Source organism: Ambystoma mexicanum, chromosome 9, assembly GCF_040938575.1.
Source record: "Ambystoma mexicanum isolate Mex_15411 chromosome 9, UKY_AmexF1_1, whole genome shotgun sequence".
Lineage (NCBI taxonomy): Eukaryota > Metazoa > Chordata > Amphibia > Caudata > Ambystomatidae > Ambystoma > Ambystoma mexicanum.
Genome location: NC_090931.1, coordinates 191,433,108 through 191,459,394, shown reverse-complemented (window position 1 = coordinate 191,459,394; position 26,287 = coordinate 191,433,108). Strand labels below are relative to the sequence as shown.

At 43.2% G+C, this 26,287-nt stretch overlaps 1 protein-coding gene across 1 annotated transcript in view; it reads right to left on the bottom strand.

Moving 5' to 3' along the window:
- DSCAML1 (DS cell adhesion molecule like 1) overlaps positions 1-26,287 on the bottom strand; it is an 866,449-nt gene that overhangs the window by 310,471 nt on the left and 529,691 nt on the right. The window contains exons 10-11 of the mRNA XM_069614463.1: positions 24,216-24,335; positions 23,012-23,188 (exon numbers count right to left, since the gene is read on the bottom strand). Of these exons, the coding sequence (XP_069470564.1) occupies positions 23,012-23,188; positions 24,216-24,335 (297 nt within the window). The remainder of the gene's footprint in view (positions 1-23,011; positions 23,189-24,215; positions 24,336-26,287) is intronic.

Below are 26,287 nucleotides of genomic sequence, written 5' to 3'. Positions count from 1 at the left end.
ACTGTGCAGCTCATACCCTTCACCGTTCACTAAATTGACCCATTTTCCTGGCATGAGAGTTTTTTTCACCTCCTTTACCCTTTTTTAATGTCTTCTCTAGCACCTTCCCCCTACAGTCACAGCGAGTAGCTGCACATGTTTTCGGTTTACTTATCAACTTGAAGTGACATGAGCAACTACGGTGGGATTTAGGTTTAAGTACTTGTTCATTGTCTGTGATCTCGCCTTTTGCCCTTCGCCTTAGCAAGCGGTTTCCCCTGATTTAAATGCACCCAATAATTTGCAGTCTTGGTGTGAGCACTAGGCTGGCAAAGAGGAAAGCAATTTCATCTCCATTAGGTGTGAAAAGGGGGAAAAGGAAGATGGATCCCAAACACCTGATTGACAATTACTTAAAGAGGCAGTTTTTGAATTAGAACTCCAAATTAATCATGTTGAGCAATCCTTCCTGGTATGCAGCCCTTAGAGATCTGGCTTTCCCTCACATGGCCCCCATGGCTTCGATGGTGCCTGCATTAACTGGGTTATTGATAACTGATCAAGTTCGATCAGCAGATATTAGTTTACCAGTGCCATTGGATAATGATGTACAAGTCTGGACTAAGAACAGATCTTCTCTTCCAGCTATAAACTGTAAAGTTATTAGCTTGGAATCTTCATCCTAAGGCCTTTGTTTAAAATAACATTGTCTAGAGACATGTTGCTAGTGGAAGAGATGAAAGGTTGAGGCAATACTATCAATAAACCAGCAGTCTACATTTTAAGGGACTGCTTGAGGACTAAAGCAAGAGGTGACATTATGGAAGGCTCTAAACGAAGAGCAAACCTATAGACTCTAAACTCATTTCTTAATTTTTCCATATTTCTTATGCAAAGAGTTCATCAGGTTGTAAAAAAGGCCCAGAGTGAACGTCTGGATAAATGCTTCACAAACCGGAAGCTGTGTGGAAAACGTAGATTGTTTATGGGGTGAACAATCACATGATGATCTAGCAGTTGGTTTTTCTCAAAGAACGAAAGGCCAGAGGGTTCCTATAACACAAAGTATTAAATAAGTTGTGAGAGTAGTGTCTGAAATTGGAAGAATGCATGTTTTTGCCTCACACCGGAACTTCCACGAACACAAGGGCACGATCACCACTCAATTTACCTTGGGTGATTTTTTGAATCCCTCCATTTTAAGAGTATATATTCCTTCTGATGCTGCCCCATTTGTGGTAGTCTTGACCAACGTTCTGCATCTCAAGAATGGAGCTTGGGAAGCTACTGTCTACCTAATAAACAATTGAGCCTTTGGCTGTCCCAACACCTTTAAGGATTTAGAAGCTGTCACATCTTACCTGCCTGAAGAGTACAGAGGGCAACGCTTAATGCTGGGCTAGCAAGACAAGTGCATAAGTAAATTGATTACATAATTTGGGGAAGTAACCTATCTAATTTATTTTTATGACAGTATTTAATGAATAACAGTTCTTCATATGATATAGTTAAAACAAAGTGACTATTGGGAGGTTAATGGAGGACTGCCCAAACTGGAAATAACCAGTTTTAACTCTAAAGGTTGCAAGTAGAAACCTCAAAAAGATTTGAGGTCCATGTAACCCTGGAAGATAATGAATGGCACAACATTAGCTACCAGCCCACGGCGTATACACTTTGATCACATTTCCACCTCCTCTAACCTGGAATTCCTTGCAAAGTCTGAGGATTATACATTGGAATGTATCTGCCATTAAATCGATGCTAGAGGATCAGGTTGTCACTGTTTAAAAAAGTTTTTTCACATCATTGTCATCCAATAGACAACAGCATTAGACAACTTATTTAGAGTGATTTGAATCATCCAACCAGCAACGCATCACAAAATAAGTTGAACATTTGGAGGGTTATATTGTGGATTTCATTTCATCCAAATGATGTACCTTTTACGGTTATTGAGAATAATAATCACACTCAATTATTCAATGTTTACCACCATGGAAGTTTTAGAATATTGTTGATTTTTATGATGCTCAGAACTGTAGAACGACCACAAAGCCTCTTATTCGGCTACATACCTTCATAAAGGATTATAGTTCCACAATTCAGCATCTTATGATTTATTCATTTTAGGTGGGCATTTCAACTTAAAAATGAGTAAAGATTTACCAAAGGTTCTTTTTGAAATGAATGAGGATATGCTAATATTACATCCATTGACATTTTAAACATACCAATTAAAAGGGGCGAAGATTTTGTATGTTTTCTTGGAGCATAGGTTATACATTCTGTTTTGGTTACCCGAATTTATTGTTCCTGTGTATAAAAAAGGGGACCAAAACATTCCCCAACTGTTAACACCCTTGCTCATTATTACATAATCTTTCAAAAGTTTGTTGCAACATTTTATTTCTACCTTTTGTAATTATGTCCAAAAGAACAATGTGTTATCCGCAAAACAATATGGTTTTGGTACAATGGAAAAGGCTTCCACCCATGTCCTGCCGACGTGCCACGGGAGGTTCAATTTATATTGCATTTATGGACCTCTCAATGGCTTTTGACAGAGTCTACAGGACAAAGTTGTGGCTTAGCTTGAATGATGTGAGTGTTCCTAGAGAGACAAGGAATCTAATAGACCAGCTCCATGAGGAAAATATTGCATGGGTGCTACTGGATTATAATAGTGAATACTTTCATTTTTTTCCTATCACTTTGGGATTTTGACAGGGGTGCATCATGGCTCCCCAGTTATGTAATTTATATACAAACTCATTGGCTTATAAACTGTTGCAGGTTACATCAGATATCCTGAAATTAAGATGCCAAAATATCCCAGTGTTTTCCTATACTGATGATGGTGTTCTTATTGCTAGAAATCCCCCAGCCCTCAAATACCATCTAGACAGATTTCTACATATGTGGACGCAAAAACATTCTTCCAGTCAACACCTTAAAATCAAATAATTTGTGTGGTAGTGTTAGGAAACCCTTACCTTGTCAAACCGGATATTAAATTATGCCTCTTATTACAAACGATTTGTATGTATATTGGCCTACGCCAAGTTGCTTAAAAATTGTATGCGAATAACTCTCTGCGGCAAGGTCTTGACCTTAGAAATGGATGTAAGCCGCCATCTTGAATCAAGCCTCCATTTTAGGTTAGAAACCGCCATTTTGGGGTTTTATACAAAGTCACCCTGTAATCTAAAATGGCCGTCTCGTGTGTCCTTGTTCTTGCCTTAACCTCTCCAACCTCTGTAGGGGAGTTAATGTCCAACCTGCCCTCAGGCTACATGTTAGGGTCATGTAGACCTTGTCCTTTGTTGACCTCGGGAGCAGGGGATTACTTGAACTAGCAATGTTAAACTACAAGTAAACAAGAACAGTAATGCTATCCGAATATAATAGGCGAAACATTGTTTGGTCTGTATTAAAGCAATATATAAAGAGTGTAAATGTTAAATTGAAGAATAATGGAGTGTGTTAGTAAATGTCTTGAAAAAGTAAACCACAAGCACGGGATATGTAAATTAGGAAAGTGAACCTGGCGCGACCCTAGCCCAGTGCATGATTAACCTGTAAAGGGGCTGGACATCATTTTACAAATTGTATAAAATGCGTCGATGCCAGCTAGGAAATTCCCTCACTGCTCATATTGAACCCTGCTGGTGGTCTCTGTGATGTATTGATGGCCAAATAGCTATTTGTGTACTTTGTTGAATACTGCTCAGTTTTGTAATAAAGATTCTGGGAATCTTTATAAGCCCGTGTCGGTGTATTTTCCTTTGCTCGGTGCAAATCAGGGACCCAGCATCTTTCAATCCTTGTTTTACTTGGCCCTGAAGTCGTCGCAACAGCCCAGAATCAGATTTCAAGACCACGACAGCTATACTTTTTGAATTTATGGTAATTCGGTGTTTTGTTCTAGTTTCCAAGTACATTGTTTGGCGATTACTCCCAAGAACATACTTGGAAATTGTTTTCTTGTTGAAAAGGTTAAATGAACCATGCAAAGGAACAGATCCATTTTTTTCTAGTTTATTTTCATTTTCTTTTGGATATCTTTTGTTCGAGATACCCCTCCCAATCCTCACAGGTGAAAACTTTAATATACGTGAACGGGGGTAATACAACTGGTACTGTGTTTCGCTGTCCCATTTTTCTCCTCGCATTGCTGGGGCTATCAGAACACTGTCCTTGCCCTTCATGCTTGGGAGAGATGGGGAACTGGTGAACCCTGTGTAGCTATTTCAGAGTTGTCCTTTTCCCTATTTTCCCCAAGAGGTACCTTCATGGTTCCCGAGAGTTAAGGTCAGTGATTTTCAGTCTTGATACCAATAGGTAGGTCAGAAGGAGGAGACCGCCCTGTTTTTGTCATTTCAATAGTCTTTATTCAAACAAAAAGTGGAAAATGCCTTGCTATCCCTAGTCTATGGGTTTCCCTACCTCACCAAAACTAAGGTGCTCGTCATCTGTTGTGAAGTCCAAACGTAAGCAGTCTGTGCTTCATCCAACTCCACGCTACTCTATCCCTACCACTAATATAAAACAACAAAAGACCAGGAGAATGACTCCTTTCTTCTCAATAAGCCTCTTCAGCTTTTAGTATGCGATCTTGAGATCTGGCTTGGTTATCGCGTGAAGTAATTGATTTAATTCTTGTAGTGGACATTTCCCAGTACTGGTTTCCCCTGCTTGTTCCATTGGCAGGCCTTTCCTCCTCTGCTTTGGAAATCCTGTAGAAAACTCTCTTCGATATCTTAAGTCTTTTTCTTCGTGGTTCCACTAGGGAGACCGAATCCCTCTTTGTAAGGTTCTTATTCTCTGTTGCTACAGTTCTTCAAATCTTTGTACATAATACAAACAAAGGGGGGTCTGGGAATCTCTCTACCAGCACGAACACAGCCCAATGACCTGTTCTTGGGTGAATAACCCCTGGGAGAGACTCTACCAAGTCTTTAGCTCACTGTCCTTTTCACAGAGAAGAAATTTACCCGCATATCAGCCTTTGTCCTGCCCAGGGGCAGTCCAGCGCCGAAATGCTAGGCAATTCTCCTCTGAACAAGAGTACCATCAGTAACCCCATACACGTGTTTCAGCCTTGTTGGGCATCATCAGTGAGGTGAAACTGTTGCCTCTCTAAGAACAGTGAGCAAGGGGTCCACGTCTGGATTGCCCTGTTAACTTAGGGTGAAACCCAAAGTTAATGTATGCAAACAAAGGGGGGTCTGGGAATCTCTCTACCAGCACGAACACAGCCCAATGACCTGTTCTTGGGTGAATAACCCCTGGGAGAGACTCTACCCAGTCTTTAGCTCACTGTCCTTTTCACAGAGAAGAAATTTCCCCGCATATCAGCCTTTGTCCTGCCCAGGGGCAGTCCAGCGCCGAAATGCTAGGCAATTCTCCTCTGAACAAGAGTACCATCAGTAACCCCATACACGTGTTTCAGCCTTGTTGGGCATCATCAGTGAGGTGAAACTGTTGCCTCTCTAAGAACAGTGAGCAAGGGGTCCACGTCTGGATTGCCCTGTTAACTTAGGGTGAAACCCAAAGTTAATGTATGCAAACAAAGGGGGGTCTGGGAATCTCTCTACCAGCACGAACACAGCCCAATGACCTGTTCTTGGGTGAATAACCCCTGGGAGAGACTCTACCAAGTCTTTAGCTCACTGTCCTTTTCACAGAGAAGAAATTTCCCCGCATATCAGCCTTTGTCCTGCCCAGGGGCAGTCCAGTGCCTAAGTTAACAGGGCAATCCAGACGTGGACCCCTTGCTCACTGTTCTTAGAGAGGCAACAGTTTCACCTCACTGATGATGCCCAACAAGGCTGAAACACGTGTATGGGGTTACTGATGGTACTCTTGTTCAGAGGAGAATTGCCTAGCATTTCGGCGCTGGACTGCCCCTGGGCAGGACAAAGGCTGATATGCAGGGAAATTTCTTCTCTGTGAAAAGGACAGTGAGCTAAAGACTTGGTTGAGTCTCTCCAGGGGTTATTCACCCAAGAACAAGTCATTGGGCTGTGTTCGTGCTGGTAGAGAGATTCCCAGGCCCCCCCTTTGTTTGCATACATTAACTTTGGGTTTCACCCTAAGTTAACAGGGCAATCCAGACGTGGACCCCTTGCTCACTGTTCTTAGAGAGGCAACAGTTTCACCTCACTGATGATGCCCAACAAGGCTGAAACACGTGTATGGGGTTACTGATGGTACTCTTGTTCAGAGGAGAATTGCCTAGCATTTCGGCGCTGGACTGCCCCTGGGCAGGACAAAGGCTGATATGCAGGGAAATTTCTTCTCTGTAAAAAGGACAGTGAGCTAAAGACTTGGTTGAGTCTCTCCCAGGGGTTATTCATCCAAGAACAAGTCATTGGGCTGTGTTCGTGCTGGTAGAGAGATTCCCAGGCCCCCCCTTTGTTTGCATACATTAACTTTGGGTTTCACCCTAAGTTAACAGGGCAATCCAGACGTGGACCCCTTGCTCACTGTTCTTAGAGAGGCAACAGTTTCACCTCACTGATGATGCCCAACAAGGCTGAAACACGTGTATGGGGTTACTGATGGTACTCTTGTTCAGAGGAGAATTGCCTAGCATTTCGGCGCTGGACTGCCCCTGGGCAGGACAAAGGCTGATATGCAGGGAAATTTCTTCTCTGTGAAAAGGACAGTGAGCTAAAGACTTGGTTGAGTCTCTCCCAGGGGTTATTCACCCAAGAACAAGTCATTGGGCTGTGTTCGTGCTGGTAGAGAGATTCCCAGGCCCCCCCTTTGTTTGTACATAATACCGTTGATATCATATTCCCCTTCTTCTGATTCACTGTCTTCCTACTTGCTATGTCTCCTGTCCAGTTCTTATCTCACTGAGACGAGTAGGACGGGCTTCGAAATGTTTTCTCTCTTTGGACCACTCACTGGCACGAGTAGGCCGAGTCCCAGAGTGTTCGTCACTCTTGTTAACATTTAGGTCACTTAGTGGGAAGAGTTAGCAGAGTCCTGGAGTGTTTCTTATTGTAGTCTTCCCTCCCGGGTCTCCCGCCATCCCTGTTACCTTGTTTTTCAACGGTTGGCGTCACCAGGCCTGATCGCAGGAGTGGGACTTCATACTTGTCAAGACAGCTTGGATTCCCGTTCCGCCTGCTTTCGGCTCTTCTCCGCGGCTCTTCAGCTTCCAGGCTCCAACATCTCAGAATAGTTGTCAGCCTCACCTGTCCAACCCTGCAGGGTCACATCACTGTGCTTGCCTGCTTTTCCTATGTGGGGTGCTCTTGTCTGCTTTTCCTATGTGGGGTTCTCTTCCCCGCTGCAGGTCAACCTCTCACCTTCTCAAGGCTTCTTGCTGATAACACCTTCTGCGTTCCTCCCGCCGAAGGATCTCTCATTCTCCTGCTACAGTCACGACTTGACTGGTTTGAAGCTCTTGGGCTTTGTGTCTGTCTCTCTCAAACAAAGTCCTTCTTCTCTTTTTATTACACGTTGTTGGGTCCTCCCCAGCGGAGGATCGTTGTCCATCTTCTCTTTTTGGTTGAAAATTCTTCATTCTTGGTTCAATCGTCTTTGTCACAGTTCTATTGGTTCCAATAATTATTATTCTTTCTTCATTCTTGTTCTTCATGGTGTTTGCAATAGATTGTTCTTCTAGGGGAATCTTGAAGCTTGTATTACAATAACAGGCCGTGGTTTGTTTGAAAGATTTCCCTGTGTTGTCAAAGGGAAGGGTTTTAGGGAGTTCTTGTCCCTCAGGGGGTGAAGTCTACCACTGTGAGGTCCCGCTGACCACCACCCCCAATGAGACTTTTGCTTATCAGGCTCCTTGCCCTACCTCATAAGTAAATACACCCCCATGCGGAGAAGTGACTGAATCCCGCGATCTGTCACATCTAATAAGGACTCCTCAAACAAAACTTTTCTATTATTTTATCCAAAATAGCAGTCATTTGAAAGAAGTTAGTCAATTTGATTATCTGTGAATGGGATTCACCAGTAATTTGCGAGGTCTTCGGCATTTAAGAAGGCAAATATAAAAAATGCGACAGGCAGTAGGAGTAATATCATTTGCTAATAAATTGTAGAACTACCCTGTTGATTGTATGTTGAAAGCTTATACTGCTAATCCAAAGACTGATGAGTGTTAAGGGTTTCTAAAATGCCATAGCAATATAATCCAAAGATAAATCATTTGTGAAGACTATACTTGGGGTACCTAAACCAGCCCATGTGAAGATATCACGAAGCAAGACAGACAGCAGATTCAATGTTCCAAATAAAATGATTTAGTCTATTTTGCTGTATGGAGTAAGGCCTAACTTGTCCTATGCTAAGGTGGGATTTCCCTACCTAAAGAAACTAAGTATAGTCTACGTCGGAAAGTTCAACTTACAAGTCTGTCTATGTCCAAAACCTACACTTGCCCTCACAACAGATCAACAATGTGAAGGGAGGTTCGCAACAAAAGAAAACAGTGTTCCAAATAAGGTCCCAAGCTACTTCCAGCTCCTGGTTTACTTCCCAGTTTCTCCTTCCCCAAGTTCAAAATAGTTCAAAAAGGTCTCTGGGTTCCCTTCCCAAAGAAGTCAGCTCTTCAGGCTTCAAACCAGCTTCAAAACCTACAATCAGTTCAAATCTCATGACTTTCAGAAACAGTTGCAGTTCAGCTTTGTAATCCTTCAGGCTTTTCAGTAGTTCATACAGATTGCTGCTTTCGGTTTCACTTCAGCAATTCTGTTATAAGAGGTACTTTCCTTGCCTCTTGCCAAGCGGGGTTCACTCGGTCTAGGCGCAGTTGTCAGACCACCCGATCCACCCATTACAGGACACGCAACCGATAACCCTTGGCACTCTGTTATCCATCTTTATTCTTTGCGTTTTCTTACTAAGACAGGTTTCCACTCTCTGCACCTGTGTCATGGGTTGAAATTCACTTCTGATTCTCCTTGGCAGTCTCTTGGTTTTGCCGCAACGTGTTTTCTACACAACTTACTCCATGGTGGTTACCCTTTTCCACCACCTTGCTTTCACACTATTCATCACTAACTTTTTCACGTAGTCCATAAATGCTCATTACATATGTTCATCATAACTTTCCTTTAGTTAGGTGTCCAATATCACTTATTTCACTTTTAAATGCATTCATAACTTGCAGCTTGCTCGGCATTCAAAACCCCTCAATCTGGGCCCCCCCAAGAGCAACTGTCACATGTTCAAGTTTGTTTGCATTAACGTATGCCTGTTTGCAACCCCAGGAGTGCCCCATTATGAGTGTTCCCTTTATTTCACTTACCGGTGTGCGGCCGCTCCTCCAGACTTCCTCTCTTCTTTCCGGGTTCCTTTCGCCATGTGTACACTTTTCGGGAGCCCAGTGAGCAGCACGCACCTTCTTCGTACTTCACTGCTTTCTGTAAGTAGCTCTGATCTTCACTCGCGGATGCTACCGGTGGCCTGTAATGCTTGGGAGCCTTCAGTGCCCCACAGCTCTGGCTGTGGGCACAAGGCAAAGGAGGCTGCAGGTGTTTTGACCCTCTCACAGCCCGCTCGGGCCCCGGTATCTCTTTCTCCCTTCTGCCTGCAGCACCCAGCGTCCTTCCCGCCGGCCCCTCACCAGGCTGCTCCACCATCCGCTGCGTCCTGTCCTCAAGGCAAGTTTCCCTTTCTCTGCTGGCAGTCCCACCTTTTATGCACCTGTGGCCTGTTAACTGGTTGCAGGTGCAAGTCTTTGGTTTCAATTGCCTTACCATCATTAATCCTTTTCATTGGACATGCCCAACTCTTGTAATGGTATTCCTCTGCAGTTCTCTTCCTCGTCTCAGTATCAAAGTGGTGTGAATGGATAAGAGTGCGTACAACTCTTAGTCGCCTCTTCCTCGTCCAAGTTTTAAAGGGAAATGGTTGTGTGTAAGAAAGAGGAAATTACTGGCAATGACCTATGAAGGGGAGGGTTTATTATAACAAGGGAAAGGGGGATACCATATCTCACCCAAAGACATCCTCTCCCCACTCCACAAGGTCCCTCCACCCAGGTGATCCTCTCTCGCATCTCCACCTGCAGGGTCGGGATCCAAGAGCGATGACCTTTCCCTGGCCACCTGAGAAGAGGATCCAGGGGGATTAGAAGTGAGGATGCCCTCAGGTTCTTCTCACCCCAATCTTTGCAATGCATTAGGATTTGGGCCATGCTTATACCTCTGATGGAATAAAGATAAGACCAATACATCTTTAGTTCTCTAAGTGTACACCACAAGGAGTAGAACTCAATGGAGAAATAATAATGGTGTTATTGTTGGCAGATAACTGCAAAGAACATTGTATGGTTAAACTATATTAAGAACACTATTATTAGACTAAAATCTCTTCAAAATGTCAAGGTTCCGTCTATGGCAAGAAAGTAAATTGCTAAGAGATATCCGATTAATTTATATCAAGCTGAAAGGGAAAAAAGAGAATTAATTAAACCAGCAAATCATGCCTACTCCATATTTACTAACCTTTCATCAATCCAAGAATAATTCTTATGGACAAACATGGCTCAGCTCAAATTATTCATTACATTTAGTCTATCTTGTCTTCTAATTGCTAGGATCTTTGCATTATGGACTAATAGTATTGAGCAGACAAGTGTAGGCCCCTTTGCCTGAAACAAATTGAAACGCCCTGTAAGGGTGTGGAAGGAGGAGACTGACATACAGGTGGCATGCTTTCTGGCAAAGACCTTTATTTATACTCAAAGAATGAATTAAACCTAACTATCCTCCACTCTAAGAGGGGGTTCCCTGCCTCTAAGAAACAACAGGGTTGTCAGAATGTCCATAACTAAAAAGTCAAGCGTCCTGTGTTCAAATCCTACTCATAACCCTTACACTTACGAATGAACAAAACTGGATCAGTCTCTTCTGAGTCCAGATGAAGGACTCCCGTCTTCTGGACAAACACAGTTCACAAGTAGGGAGAACGTCTCCCTTCCCCTGGCATTTCTGGGCTTGTATTTACAGTTCCATAAAGTAGGGGGAATGTCTGTTACCCTGACCTTTTTCACGGCCCTGTTGAGCCCCCTCCAGGGACTCACTTGGTCAGACCTGGTATTCGACCTTACCAGGTACTGCAGGGTTTGTTGGAGGGGCTTGTTGGAGGACCTTGTCTTCATGCATGGTTGGGTGTGCTTGATTGCTGCTCCACAGTACCCCTGGTCTACTCCCCTGCCAAGAATATGGGCTCTCTGTGCGTAATTGGCTGGTTTGTCACGATATCCCTAGTACACTCCCCCCTGTCAGGACTATCGTCTGTCCTCCAGAGAGTCCTTGACCCTATTGGTATGCTTTCTTATCCTTGGGTTCCAGACCCCTTCAGATTGGCTTCTGTTTCGCGGGCCCTCAATGCCTTTTTATTGGTTTCTCAGGTCCAGAACCCCCTGTTTCTGTGTTTCTCGCTCTCGGATCCAGACACCTGTTTCAGTTCTTCCTAGTGCAGATCTTCTTCCTCGTCTCAGTATATTGAGGTGACAGTTCAGTTTCAGTCCTGATCGTCCCCATCTCAGTATACTGAGGGAATAGTTCAATGGAGCCAGTCATGATATTCCTTGTCCCAGTACTAGTGGTACTATTGCTATGAAAGAAATACAAGGGAGAACTTGTATGACCAAAGGAAGGAAAAGAAAGTGAGGGACGAAAGGTAGGTCAGGGTGAATCATACTGCGTTAACCAATTATGCCCTGCCCTGTATCCCAGAGGTGGAATCCCTCCCCATGAGATCCACCCACTGAATACCAGGGGGACTATCGGGTAGCACCCTCACCTCCTGGGCCTCATGGAAAGGGTCTCCCCCTTGAGGAGAATGGACAACATCACAGTATTCGTCACAACCCTTACATTTGTTATTTTGTAACCATTACAATTAGTTAACTACTTGCTGCCCTAAGGTCTTGAGGTTTTCATCAATGCAAAGCAGCGTTTCTGTACTTACAAATAATTCCCGATTATGCTGTGGCTTGGGGATGAAGCACATTTTCACTAAAGCTTGTAGAATAATATTAAACCTTCTTTAATTTATCTTTATCTAAATGTACATATTGTGCATAGTTTTGCGTTTTTATGCAATTGAATTAACCTAATCTTTATTATAATATTTTATCCTAGTACTTCTTACAAATGCGTATATATGAACTGAGGTCGCATTGATTACATTTATCTTAATGGAATTTTTATATTTCCAAAAAAGGAATTTGTTTCGTCTGTCCGACAGACACCAGCAGCTACGAGGGGCTACTTCCAACTCCCCAGTCCAACTGGCATCGTAAAAATATACCTATTTGACATTAACTCTGGGCGGTTTGGGAATGCATACAAAGGGGAACTAATTAATACACTTCTAGATGATATTGAAAGCATAATAGTTTCCATATACCAGATATAAAGATGTATCTCAAATGAAAGTTGCATTTGCGACTTGATATGCTATGTTTCATTTATACTGCACACCACTGTCATTTGCATGAACACCAGGTGCTCATGTGGCTCTGTATGAAAAGTGGGTAGGATTGGTAAGTGAGGGAGAGAGGGCTAGGAACAAGGTTGTGCTCATCTGTTGATGTGTGCAGAACCAGCAGAAACTGGGATCTCTACGTGTGAGCTTTTTCAGTGTGCTTAATGTGCACTGGGCTTATTGTGTCGAGAAGGGTGGCGTCCAGTGTGAGTTGTTTGTTGTCTGCAGATATTGTTTATGTCGGTGAGTTGAATAGCCAGGGTTTTAGTAGTTTCCTGAATGTTAAGTGGTCCTCCGTCATTCTTATTTCCTTTGTTATCGAGTTCCATAGTTTGGCTGTCAGGAGAAGGTGGTTCCTCCAAATTACCTTTTCTCGTAGTGTCTTGTTTCTATTCAGAGGTTGTTCCTCGATCTCAAGTCTCTTGCTGGTTGGTAACGGGTGATTTTAGCTTGGAGGAATTCGGCTCCTTGGCAATGCAGAGGGCTTTGAAGTGAATGCATTTTACTGCCAGCCAGTTTAGACTCGTCAGGGCCAATGTGATGTGGTCTCTTCTATTTAGTCTCAGGAGTAGGCTTGCTGCAATATTTTGGATACGTTCATTTTTATGAGGCGTTCTGGCATTCCAAGATAGAGACTGTTTGCGTAGTCTATTCTTGATAGTACCAAGGAGATGTCAGGTATGCCTATTGTCTTCTGGGGGGAGTGGGAGTGGAGATCATTTTTTTTGTTTTGGTTTCATTTAGCTTCAGGTTGCTGTTGGTAGGGCTGAGCGATATATTGAGTTTTGGAGATATATCGATATCTTTTCAAAATAACAATATAGGATGAGACAATATTGTTAACATCGAGATATATACATATATAGATTACATATAGTACTATTTTTATTTACAAATGGATATTTACATAGCTGTGTGTATTCTCAAACAGGAAGAGGAACCCTGTACTTGACCTTTTTTTATCCAATATCTTATAAGTAAAGGCTTTTGTGACATCTCACATGTAGTTGGCAGCTTACAACTGAGCATTTAAACCACATAAACGCTATCAAGATATATATGTATTGTATATCACCATTCAGCCCAAAAATATCGAGATATGACTTTGGTCCATATCGCCCAGCCCTAGTTGATGGTCATCTAGGAGTTTGTCAGTGAAGCATTTGTTGAGGGTGTTGTCAGGGACTCGGTCAGAAGTTATCTTGAAGAGGAGTTTGGTGTTGTCTGCATAGTTTTAAGGTATCCGTCCATGGGTTTGAATACGTCATTAGAGGGTAGGGGGGGTCATGTAGATGTTGAAGAGCAGCAGGGAGAGGCTTGACCCTTGTGATACGCCACAGGTGATATTTTTGTTCTTTGATGTAAATGGCTGTAAGTGTGTTCTTTTGGTTCGGTTGGTGAGGAAAGATTTCAGCCATTGTAGTGCAGAGCTTTTAATTCTGCATTCCTCCAGTCTCTGTCAGCTTTGTGTGTCTGATTGTGTCAAAGGCAGCCGATATGTCCAGTAGTGTGAGAGCCGATTGGGTACTGTTGTCCGCTTTTATTTTTAGGTCATCCCAAATGGGGAGGAGTGCCGATTCAGTTCTTATGGATCTGAAGCCGACTTGGGAATGGTCTAATATCGGTTACTTTGTACATGATGGAGTAGTTCTTTTTAGCAGTGGTTCTCTAGGATTTTCGATGGGTATGGTAGATTTTATATAGGTCCGTTTACTAGTAGGGGCTTCTGTATTTCTGTATTTCCCATCTCATCTTTTAGGAGGGGTTTGGTGTATGCTGATTTGAATGATATTGGTACTATGCCTGTGTTTAGGGATAGATTCATTAGTAGTCGGGAGAATAAGGCTGGTGTTTTGTGGTTGAGATTTTTTTTAGTAACTACCTGTTGAGTATGAGTCACTGTGAGATCCGGCGATGTTGGTGTCTTATTAGTTTGTTGAACCTTTCAACGCGTATAGATTCGAATTAAGAGCTGCGGTGGTTGATGAAGTGCTGGGTTCTGGGAAGGTGTTTGTGGTATTTCGGCCTGCGTTGATGGTCCATTGTATTACTTCTATTTTTGCTTGTAGATGGGTCTTCAGAGTGTCACTTCGGTATTGAATGCAGTTGTTGCAAGAAGTTGGCTTTTTTATTTCCTTGATGATTTTGAACATTTATTTTTGTGAGTTGGATTCTTGCAGTGTAGTATGCTTTTTTGGCTTTCCAGACAGCCGATTTGTATATTCGTATTTGTCATTGGTAGTTCATTTTGTCCAATTGGTTGTAGTGTTTATCCATTGTTTTTCCAGCTCACGGTTTGTATTTTTGAGTTCCCTCAGTTCTACTGTGAACCATCTTGTTGTGCTTTTCTTTGGAGTGGGGTTGAATAGTTTTAGGGGTGCTAATTGATCTTGCGTGTCTTTGATCCAGGTGTGAAACCTCTCTTCCACCGAGTCCTGTGAGATTCTATTTAGCTGGGGGGGTTGGGTAGATTACAATATATCGTTTAGGGTTTCCAGGTTAAGTCTTTTCCAGTTTCTTTTATTTGTCACCAGGTGTTTTAGGTTTATGAGCATCATGCGGCTTGAGACTTTGACGGTGTTGTGGTGGGTGGTTTGATAGTCTGGTGGGGTCCGCTCTAATATTCCTTGGGTCCTTTGTTGTGGGTGGTTTGTTTTCCGGTGTAGTAGTATTTTAGGTGGTGAGGTAGTAGGAGATTTATATTGTCTTTGTTCTTGTATTTGTCTGTACATTTAGTTTGTTGAAAGACGGTGGATGGTGATTTTGAGGTGCTGCAAATTCTGGTAACGCAGATCCTGTTAGACGGGGGTGAGGTTTAATTCCTTTTTCCTGTTCCGTTTTCCATTCCTGTGTCCTTGTCCTTCTTGTATAGGGGCAGGTTTGTGGTTGTGGTGTTTCGTGACTGTGGCGGGTCAGTGTTTTACAACAGATCCGATGTGGTTGTGCGTTAAGCTGTTTTGGAAGTAGGCTCCCCATTTGGGAGGCTCTCTTGTTGATAGTTCCTGTTTATTATCAGTGTTAGATGATTGTTGACCAGATCGATCGATGTGGTGTTCTACACAGTGGCAGGTGCCTTGCTGTCGTTATAGGTTAGTGGTGGCTTGCTTTGTCAGAGAGGTCGCGTATTTCTCATGTGTTCCAGGGGCGAAAGCCTTCCTGGAGTGGCTTGTTTCTTGGTCTCAGGAATTGACTGATTTTGGGCTACAGATAGTGGCAGGTGCCTCGCTGTGGTTATAGACTTGTTGTGACTTACTTTGCCACAGTGGTCTCAGATTTGTCATTTATTCCAGGGCTGAAAGCCCTGCTTGGGGTGTTTTTTTTGTTGGTCTCTTCGAAGTTCCCAGGGGTTCTTGTTGATAGATGTGAGGCAGTTAGCTTTGCAGCTATCGAAATTGGGTTTCCCGGGGTGTAGCTTCTTCGTGTGGTCTGTTATTTCGAGGTCAATAATCCTTAAGGTGGGTAATTGCTCTAAAATGTTTGGTAGTGTGGTCCTGAAATTGCCAATTGTTGGTGATGAAGTACTGAAATAGCTAATATTGTTAGGGGCTCTCAGGGGTGGAGGCCTCCCTGTGGAGCTTGTCTCGTCATTGGAATATTTTCTTGAGTTGGGCTCTCTGCATATTGGTGGGGGTTTGGTAGAGAGAAATTCAGGCGGTTAAAGTTCAAAGCGGCAGAATTCAGAGTCTTTAGAATTGAGGAACTATCTGGGTTAGAGTGATTAAGGGTCGGGCTGAAGTACACAAAGCAGTGGGATGGCAGAGGGGGGTAGAAATGTCATGAGTTAGCGTTCCTGAGGACTTTTAGGAGTAGCAGGTGTCAGGGTCAGAGTGGTAAAGATTACATTGGAAGATTCCGGCTAGTTAAGTTTGTGAGTGACAGAGTTCAGATTGTTGAAATTCAGAGCAGTAAAGCAGAGTCAGGTTTTCAGAGTGTAGGAGTTTGAGGTAGCAAGCGTTTAGAATCAACAAAGTGTCAGGGGCAGTCGGGAACAAATCAGTACAGTTTGAAGCATCTAATTTCGAAATGGCACAAGTCAAGACTGGCCATAAGACGCTAGGATCAGGTAGTGAGGAGTGTCGAATGAAGAGATTGAAGCGCAGTAGGAGTCAAGTAAGTGGAGTTTTAAAGTGGTTAGGTTTAGGAGGAGCAGAATATAATCAAAACACTTTCAGGAGCAGTACAAACCAAGGAAGTATGTTGAGTAGGTAATTCAAATGTTGCTATATTAAAGCAGCGGAAAGTAAAAGGCAGCACAGTATTTAAAAAAAAACAAATTTAAGTTCCAAGAGTTGAAGTCTTATGGTACGTGCCAGCAATTAATTTCCCAGAGGTGGCTTCTGCTTACTTGGTTCTCTCAGATACCCAGGTGCTGCTTTTAGCTCCTGTTCATCAAATATTCATTTTGATCTCTGGGATTGTGCTTCCTCATGTATTCCTGCGTACCTTGTAACCGGTCCTGCAACTAACGCCTAGATGCCCACGGGCTTGGAGCGCTTTACAAACGTAAAAATAAATTAGTAAAATTACCCAGCATCTCCAGTGATGTTATGCCCTGTGCTTGGTTTCTGCTACTTATAGGCGAGTCAAGGGCACATGATAATGCTGTTGGCTTGCTTCTGTTTGTGAATAGCAGGATTATAGTTTGGTCAGAATGTGTAAAGAATCAAGTCTTCCTACTTTTACCAGTGACCCTCAAACCAGCTAAAAATAAAACTGCATATTCTTTGTATCCCAGTGCTGAAATTTTACGGAGCCCAAACGTCCAATTATTCAGTCACGTGTGTATGGTCATCTCTATTACTAGAACATTAAGACCACTCAATACTCAATATCTGGTGGATGCCTTTCGTTGATTTTCTTTTCAATTTTTTTTAACCAATTTTCCACAGTTCAGCACTTTAAAGCAAATCGATGGTGGAATAAAACTGTATGTCAAGGTGACATCAATGGAGGATTTCGGGCCACATTACAGAGCCATTGGAGATGTGCATTTCGTCAAATCCTACATTTTGAAAAATAAAATGTAGGTCTGGAGTTTTATAATATGCTTGTGTTTCCAATCTGGTCGGATCCCTTCTGGTGTACTAGAGGAGTGGGGTTGATTGATGGTTTAGAACCCAATATTCATCCCTGCACCACTGGTGCCCCAGAAGTTGATTTGTCGCAATGTTCTAGATTCTTTTGCATTGTATTCATTCTTGTGACTGCTTGTTTCATGTCAGGAAAATAATGTCTTCGATGTCTGTCCAGTAGGCTGCTCGAGGGCCTGAAATAGAAATACGCCAGGACTCCACTGCATATTTGTTCAAACACTACTCCTGAAACACAAGCTGCACACATTGTTGTGTACCAGTGATTGTCACTGGTAATACACCGTGTGTTGTGCATTCGAGGGATTTCATTTTTATTTAAAGTGACAGAAGGGGTTATTTTCAATATCATCCATCCTGAAAACTGCAGCAGTCGTGTGAGTTGTCCCAGACAAGCAGTCTTCTCATATGATCTGATCTGGAAGCAGCCGTTGAAGAACCACGGTTTTAAGCACCATACAATACAACCGCCATATGTCTCAGAAATTACAATGGGCACGGTAGAAAAGTTATACTCATCACCATGGAGGGGTAGCCACCATGGGCAGGGAACAGAGAAATGACATTTCTTAACGTATTGGTTATCCTCCAAAGGCCCAAGACGGAAAAGTTATATTGCTCTCCATGCTGGGTGGCATCACCACACGCAAGATCGAATTGAAATAGCAATGCCACTATATACGTTTTCATATTTTCCTTAAGCCGTATTAAAAGGAAGCTGTTTTTTCCCCACTAATTTCACTGAAAAATCAAATGTACCGTTTTAAGTGCTGTGCATATTTTTCATGGGGTTGGCATTTAGAGTTCACCAGAAATCTAGGCCGCTGAATGCCAAGAGACCTTGAGCTAAAGTTTGCCAGAGAATATCACGAAGGGAAAGACTTTGTGCAACTACACCTGCACTATCGCTCCGAGACTGTTCTGCATGAGATTCTGCTCTAAAAATCTCCTTCACCAGCTCATCTGCCCAGGGAGAATAACTGCAGGCTACCTACTCTCTATGCGTCAACCCAACCTGTGTGCATAGATTGCATGGACGAGAATTGCACCGGCACTTATTGAAGGCGCTCTACATAGCTAAGAAAAGGAGGCAGATGATGCACTTTGCAGAGTGGGCCTATGCACAACAGTCCACAGCCGCTTGCTTCGGCCTGTCTGACAGATTGCACCAATGATTAATACAGTGGAAACACGAATGCATTCCAGTGGGCAGAGGGAGGATCATGTGTACTTGAGGCCAATGAGGAAGCGAAGAGAGTGTAAGATTAAAAAGATGATCGTTGTTTATCATTGAGCGGAGCTTGTTCCGAGGCATTGTGCAGCTGGCACAGGTATGCTAATTACCCTCGTTCATGCTACACACCCGTTTTTAACACACGTCTACTGAAATACTTCCTGTCTGTGCACTACAAGAGCTTTTTGTGAAGAAATTGCCTGTAACAGAAGGCTCACTCCTGATCTTTTCCTGGAACACTTCTATTGGATGCTGTATAGGTCTCACCTGATGAATACTCGAGTTTGAAAAGACTTGAATAAAAAGGTACCTTTTGAATGTCTTGGCCAGCTCAGGGGCCTTTGCCAGGTAGGGTGTAAAAGCTTCACAGTAAACTTCCTGCCATCAATGATACCTTGTAACCGTCGCTTCTCATAGATGGAAATTAACTCCCTTCACGGTATGAATGGTGCACGCACGAGATGCTCTGCATCACCGTCTCGTGACTTGTAAGGCAAACCTTTGTGAGAAAGATGCTGCTGCCTTTTTCACAAAACAAATTACTTGGCAGGCTACTGCACTTCTATCCGCAACATTAACTGTAATAGAATTTAAGCTGAGCTTGGCAGTTCGATTGCTTCTCTCTTGCAAGTACCTCCCCGACCACATCTACAGCCAGGACCATGACAAGAAGAGTGAAGCTAGAGTAGAGTGTAGGGGTTGATCCACTAGAAAATAAGAGCACATTTCTTTGGCTCTAACATAGCATTTCGCCCAGCTGGAGTTTCTTGAACTCACGATGCAGAAATAGGTTTTCAGTTAGTCACATGATTTCTTCCCAAACTCTTTATTCTCTATACGTTTATGTTTTTATGATACTGGTCAGAGTAACATCAACAAGGCAGCTTGATAAGACAGCTTCGTGGGTTGTTACACATCTTGCATAGGCAGCAACGGTGCAACCTTCTCTCACAAACAGAAAAGGAACTACATGGTTTCCCACAGGAGATTTCCACAATTTGCAAAACACTGTCCCATAGGCTTGGTGCAACTTCTTCTCCACGCTAGTGGGATTGTACTTCAGATGCAAAGTGAAAGCTACTGTTTGTGGTGAAGAATCCCACCAGGCGCTCTCGAAACTGATGGAAGTGCTGTTACACTGGACACTCCTTGTAAGTTAATAGCTGCCTTCTCTCCAAAACGCACTTGATATTTATTTATCCATGTTCCCATTCATATTCTTTAGTTTCATTAGTTTGCATGCAATGAAACGGTAACATAGGACTTGGCACGAAGGTCAGTAATACTCATGCAGCAAAATCGCACCCGTGTGCGTGGTATAAATCAACATAACACAGCATAACATGTATGAATCTACTGTCGAATGTATGGCCTGCATGAACTCACTTCATGAAATAAAATACATGGGATTGGGGCGGGAGGTGTTGGACGGGCAGGAAAATAAACAACTTTTAACACAATCATTTCTAGCCATCATTTTCACAAAAATCCCCCTTCCCAGTTGCCCAAATCCTACAACTCTCATGTAAAATTTAAGACCTGTAGCCTTCAGACCACGGTCTAGGATCACTCCCAGACCCCAGAGACCCCAGAATGGATTTTCGTAGCTCTTCTCAGCTTCCAGATCCCTCAAATAGATAGACCTTGCCTTTCCATGCCATTTCTCCAAAAAAAGTGATTTAACTACATTTAGAGTAACCCCCTTTGTAATAGTATTAGGCGAAAATTCGGGCACATCATTATCCTTCTCTCGGGGGATTCAATTTGTTCCTCTCCAGCTGATTTGGACTATAACTCCCATCAGCTCTAGCCACCACAGTAATGGTAAGGGATCATGAGAGTTGTAATCCAAAACAGAGTGGCTGGTTGAAGATCCATGGTTCTATAGACCCCTTCTGCCTGACTTCTTCCAGTGCACACTGCCGTGTAGATCAGTCTTTTGTTGGCTTTGCTGGCCATTCCATCCTTTATGAAGATGGGGTCCTCTTCAGCATAGATACAAGATGCAGGATCATCCCCCTCCGCCCCACGAGAAAAGCCCAGAAACCTCATTTGATGTTGCCGTAGGACATTTTTCAACTGTTCTGCTCTCAATGCATGTGACTTTTTCTTATCCTCCCTCAAGATTAAGCCACGTTTTTTTTTCCACACTAGATAGTGTTGACATGGTCATACTGGCCACCACAGGGACAAAGCTCAGCACAGAGGTCATCAGCAGAGGCCATCAATCAAAAGGTACAATATACAGGCACCACCATACACTTTTGAGTCAATAGGCACATGGTGTAAACATCTCACTGTGCACTGTGTCGGGCATGGTTACTCATTATCTGGCTCTCTAGATGTTTTGAACTACAACTCCCATGATACTACACCACTGGCTATGCTGGCTAAGGATCCCAAGAGTTGAAATCCAAAAGATCTGGAGGGCCACATGAGTAACCATACGTAGGGCAGTGGTCTGCAACCTTTGGCTCTCCAGATGTTTTGTACTTCAAATCCCATCAACCATAGCCAGCATAGTCAGTCAATGAGGAGGAGCCATGAAAGTTTACTCCAATATCTGGAGAGCCGTAGATTGCAGACACCTGATATAGGGCATCACAGGTGAGAAAAATGACACTGGGCCCCAGGACTCACTGTTCAGCCCTGTGCAAGGTCAAGCACTGCACAAGTGTTGCTTCAGGGTGGGGTAGTAGGGACGCTATAAAAAATGCCTACTTGTCTTGGGAGGACTCACTCTAAGGGTCTGATACCTTGCAGGGAGAAGGACTCAAAGGCGGGTGCCGGATGCAACAGCCAACTTTCTAGGTACAGAAAAAACCCGTCCCACAGGAAGCCATGTGTTACAAGAAACACCTGGAACAGCATCTTCCATGAAACAGAAACTCTGGGGAATGGAAAAAGGGAAGGAAAAATAACTCGTGCTTCTTGAGCGGCAAAGTTGCCCGTTTTCTTATTAAAAAAGTTCATCCTTGAATTGTAAAAAATCAGAACACCTGTCATAGTATTTGTGAAAAGATCCTTCACGTTGAATTTGGAGAATCAGTTCAGGAATTTAGGTGTGCACGCTCTGGGTTACTTCTGACCGGACATTTCAAATTCAAACCTGCTTATTTCCACCCACAGAACAACCCGCAGGCAGAAGAACCAGATGTGCATCTGCCCTGAACCTCTGGAAGAATGCACCATTGCCCAGAACACCAACACAGACTTTCCTTTGAAGAGGTGCATCAGAATCTGCTATCTCATTCCACTGCCCTAAAAAGCATGGTATAAAGGGCATGACACCATTCCCTCTGCACCCAAGCATGGCCCAAGATAAAGACGTTGAACCGGTTAGATGGTACGGCAAGATCAGTGGGCCCAAGCCATGGACTCCATCAGCCATCCTCATCCCAGCACAAGCCCCAAGGAAAAGTGGCTGGCACTACTAGGTGAACGAATAAAGGAATGAACAGGTGAGTGAAATGTTAAATGGATGCATGAGTGAGTGGAGGAACGAATAGCTACTATATGGGTGATTGAATTCTGTTATGAACGGTTCCTTGAGTGCGAAGGAAGACTGGAGCATGAAACCAAATTTTAATGGATGCACATAACAATTAATTGTCGAGTATAATTGAGTGGAAGGACTTACCAGATCTAAATTTAGCATAAAGGGTCAAGGATAAACGTCTGTTTCTTTTAGACACCTCAGTATTGACCAACAGCAACTCCTGCAATTCCAGTACTGAGGCACACAGTTCTGCCAACACCCCTCAGTCAAGACCTGTAGCATCTCCTGCTATTCAAGCATAGCACCACACACAGCTTTGGCAAAGCAGTTCAATCCTGATCCACATGAATCCTCGCCAATGCAACTCAATACAGAACTGCAGAGCCCACTGTTATTCCACGTCTGACATGCACACACCTTTATGATTGCAGCATAACCATAGAAGGTATTGAAATACAGATCTTGGTCGAAGCTAAAACAAGCACCTGGACATCAATCCTCAGCCATTCTGCAAGACCAGCTATGGACAATGAGGAGCTAATACCTAGAACCTCATTCATGACCAGTATCTGGTAGGAATCTCTGCATCATCCACCCGGTTGCTTTGCCAGTGCCGCCTAAGGCCTTCCTTAGAAACATTCTCTCACTTTGCCTATTCTTGATTCCTCATAATACCTTTGAACTCGGGTGCACACCCATTCTCCGAGGCTTGCTCACACCCCATTCAGTACTCACTCTTTACAGTGAGGAACATGGCCTTGCTGATGTCGGTGCCCACACCGTTGCTGGCCTGGCACAAGTAGAAACCTATGTCTTCCTCCAGGACATGTCGGATTAGTAGTGAGCTGTTCGGCAGGATCTGAATGCGTCCAGTCAGAGGCACTGGGTGGTACTGCTGGGGGTTTCCACTTCCTGGAGAAACAGTGGAGGTAAAGGGACAGACATAAGCAAGTGGAGATTGGGCTCTTGTTTATTTAATGAAGTATGTTCTTGAATCCCAGTATAGAGCTACGTGTGCAGCATACGTCATGATGAAAGCGGATACACGGTTATTGATAGGCGAAACATGTTGGTTATTTATTCACTGCTTTGAATTAACATTTACATGATGTTAGATTGTGATTTTGTTGTGATATCATGCACTTCAGGATAACCGGTGGTAGACTTCAAATACTGGTCCATGTATTCCCTTCAATTCTATTGCCTAAAGCCATGCCCTTAAGATTTTAGCTTTTTTTCTGAATGTTTGGTATATTAATGGTCATCATTTGCCCACTGGTTTGCTCAGATTTGTTAAAAAAAACGTATTCATTCACTAGTTTGGGATGGACTGCATCTTTTAACAAAGTGTTATGATTGACTCCAAACCTCCTTTCCATCAGTGTTGCACATAGATAATGTATGTCATGATGAAGGCTGAGAAAAGCGCATTTTAGGGCGAAACATATGGACATCTGCTAGTTAACTGTTTTGCATTAGCATTTGGAAGAGCCTAGACCATACCACACACTTAAGTATATTCTGTTATCCAACTTGTGTGTCATCCCATGTATGCTCTTCAATTCTGTTGTCTAAAATAATTTACGTACACCGTTAGTTTTTGGTCTAGTTATATTTATGGCTTTGATATAACAAATACTAATTGATATAATAAAAAGGTGAATGTTTTGGGAATACTGATGCAAGTACATATGCTATATTGACATAAGTGCTTTCATAAACCAGACTACTTTAAATGGGCACATGATAGATGGCCAAAAGATTGGTTACTGGAAGGCTGTAATGATACTTCTAATAATCCCATTAGATCTTTCCCATACAGGTATTATCTATTAGACACAATATATGCAATCTGTGGATTACATAGCTGCAAAGTTTGAACCCAGCACAGGTCATAACTATTTGCTCCAAAGCCTTGGGGAAGGAAAGTGATACTCACCATGGGCGTGCTTCCACATGACTTTGGGAGGAGGATACCCATCCACCGAGCAGTTGAGTACCCCAGCCTTGCCATAGATCCCATCCTGATTATTGGGCTGAACCACGAAGCGGGGGGGAACTACATTTGGAAATGTTAAAGAAAAGGGCATCAATGTATGAGGCATGTGCAGAGCGCAGCGATCACAAGGACACAGGAGATCAACAGATGCCGCTGGCAGGAATGTCATCAATACCACAGAGCAACAAGCACAGCTCATGAGGGCAAACAACAAAGCCTGGGGTTCATCAAGAGTTGACATTTACTGCACGTATGTGTCTGACAAATGACAGCTGGTCTCCAGCTTTACCCATTGTTACAATGTACTATGTTCTGCCCCTTTCTGTCCAGGGGCTTTTTGAATCAATTTGCAGTGTTTTGGTTCCATCACTTCGTTGGGAGGTGGATGGAGGCTGTGCGCAAGCCATTCAATGCCCTTTCAGCAGATACCTATGACTTAACGTTATTGTGTGAAGATTAAAGTCTAGTGTTAATTTAGCTGTCCCCGGGATATGCCTCTGGGAGCAATGTGTTGAAATCATCATTCCCAATGATGATTGTTGTGTGAAATAAAAATGTGCTGCAGTGATGGTATCCAATTGGAAAGGTATGAGCATTTTGATGAACAGTTAGTTGCAAACACTTTCTGGTTGTAGGATGTTGGTGACCGCCTCATGGTAGGATGGTCCAGCGATGGGGAATTATATTCATTAACTAGATTACTCAAATTGGTGACGAAACTTGAATGGGAAGTCCCCCTTTCTAGCCTTAGTGGAGCAGAAATGCTGTCTCCCGCATTATTTAGAGGGGCACATACGGGTGATTTACAGCTCTCTGTGAGGACGTCGTGTGCAACAGCTTTTTAGTTTTCTCTCTTATAGGGGCACAGATGTGGGTTTAGTGTGTGTGTGTGTAGAGTGGGGGCTGGCAAGGTAAAGGCAGAAAACGACCAGAAGTGTCCTTAGTAAGTTTGCTTTTGGCTCAAAATTGGCATTTAAGCACCATCATTAATATTGACCCATGGGTGGCACAGGCCGTCATTTTCCCAATATTTGGTTTATAATTTATGAAGGAGCATTGAGATGTGACTGTTTATACACTCTGCTGTTGTTTGCAACTGGGTTCTGCCAGTGGTTACCATGTCTCTCCCCAAAATCGGGTCGTGATTTTATACAAGGGAAGGAGGACAGAGGACCCAATTCTAGATCAGCCAAGGCAACAGTGGGACGTCTGTTCACCCTAGATGGGAGAGCAGAAGTCCTTTAGTCCAGAAGCATTAGGAAGGGGAGGCTGGCAGTCAAGTAGAATAAACAGCTGTATTAGAAAATATTGCAGAAGAGAGTGGAAGTGTTGGGGGCTGGGGGAGGCAGCAAGGACAGACTGTGAGTGGACAACTATTTCTCTGCTAGTACAGCATTCCATTTCTCGACATCACTTTAGTAAGCTGGTGCGATTTTGTTGCATTTCAATTGGAATCCCACTCTGTAGGTGTGTTTGGTGGTGGCGGGTCTGCAGGTCTAATACTTTTGAAAATGTCCAGCTTTGGGGGATTCTTATTCTAAAGCGAGTGATGCTGTAATTGATGATACCATACAGACACCTGGTTAGTGCCAAGTTTATCGAGATTAGAAGTCTTGGCCATGTTTGGTCCTCCAGAAGGTTTGGCCTATGAATGCCTTCAGCCGTAATCAGTGTAGTCCCTGGTGTGGGATGATGGAAGTCATAGGCCAAGATAGCCCAAGAGATTTTTTGGAACAGCTTGTGGTTGCTACAAAGGGGATGTTTTGTAAAATCTGTGGGGGAATGTGTGAACTCAAGCGATGATACTGACAGTCAAGAGATTCCTAGTGAATCTCGGTTGGATTGACTATGCACATAGTTTGGTGTATGCAAAACTGCAGGGAAAACAAATCATTGCATTCAAACGACCATAAGCCTACATGTTCCCCTACAAGTGTCCCCATCTCATGGCATAGGTTAATTAGACAATACAATGCACCCAATCATAATGTTATCCTGTACAGAATGAATGG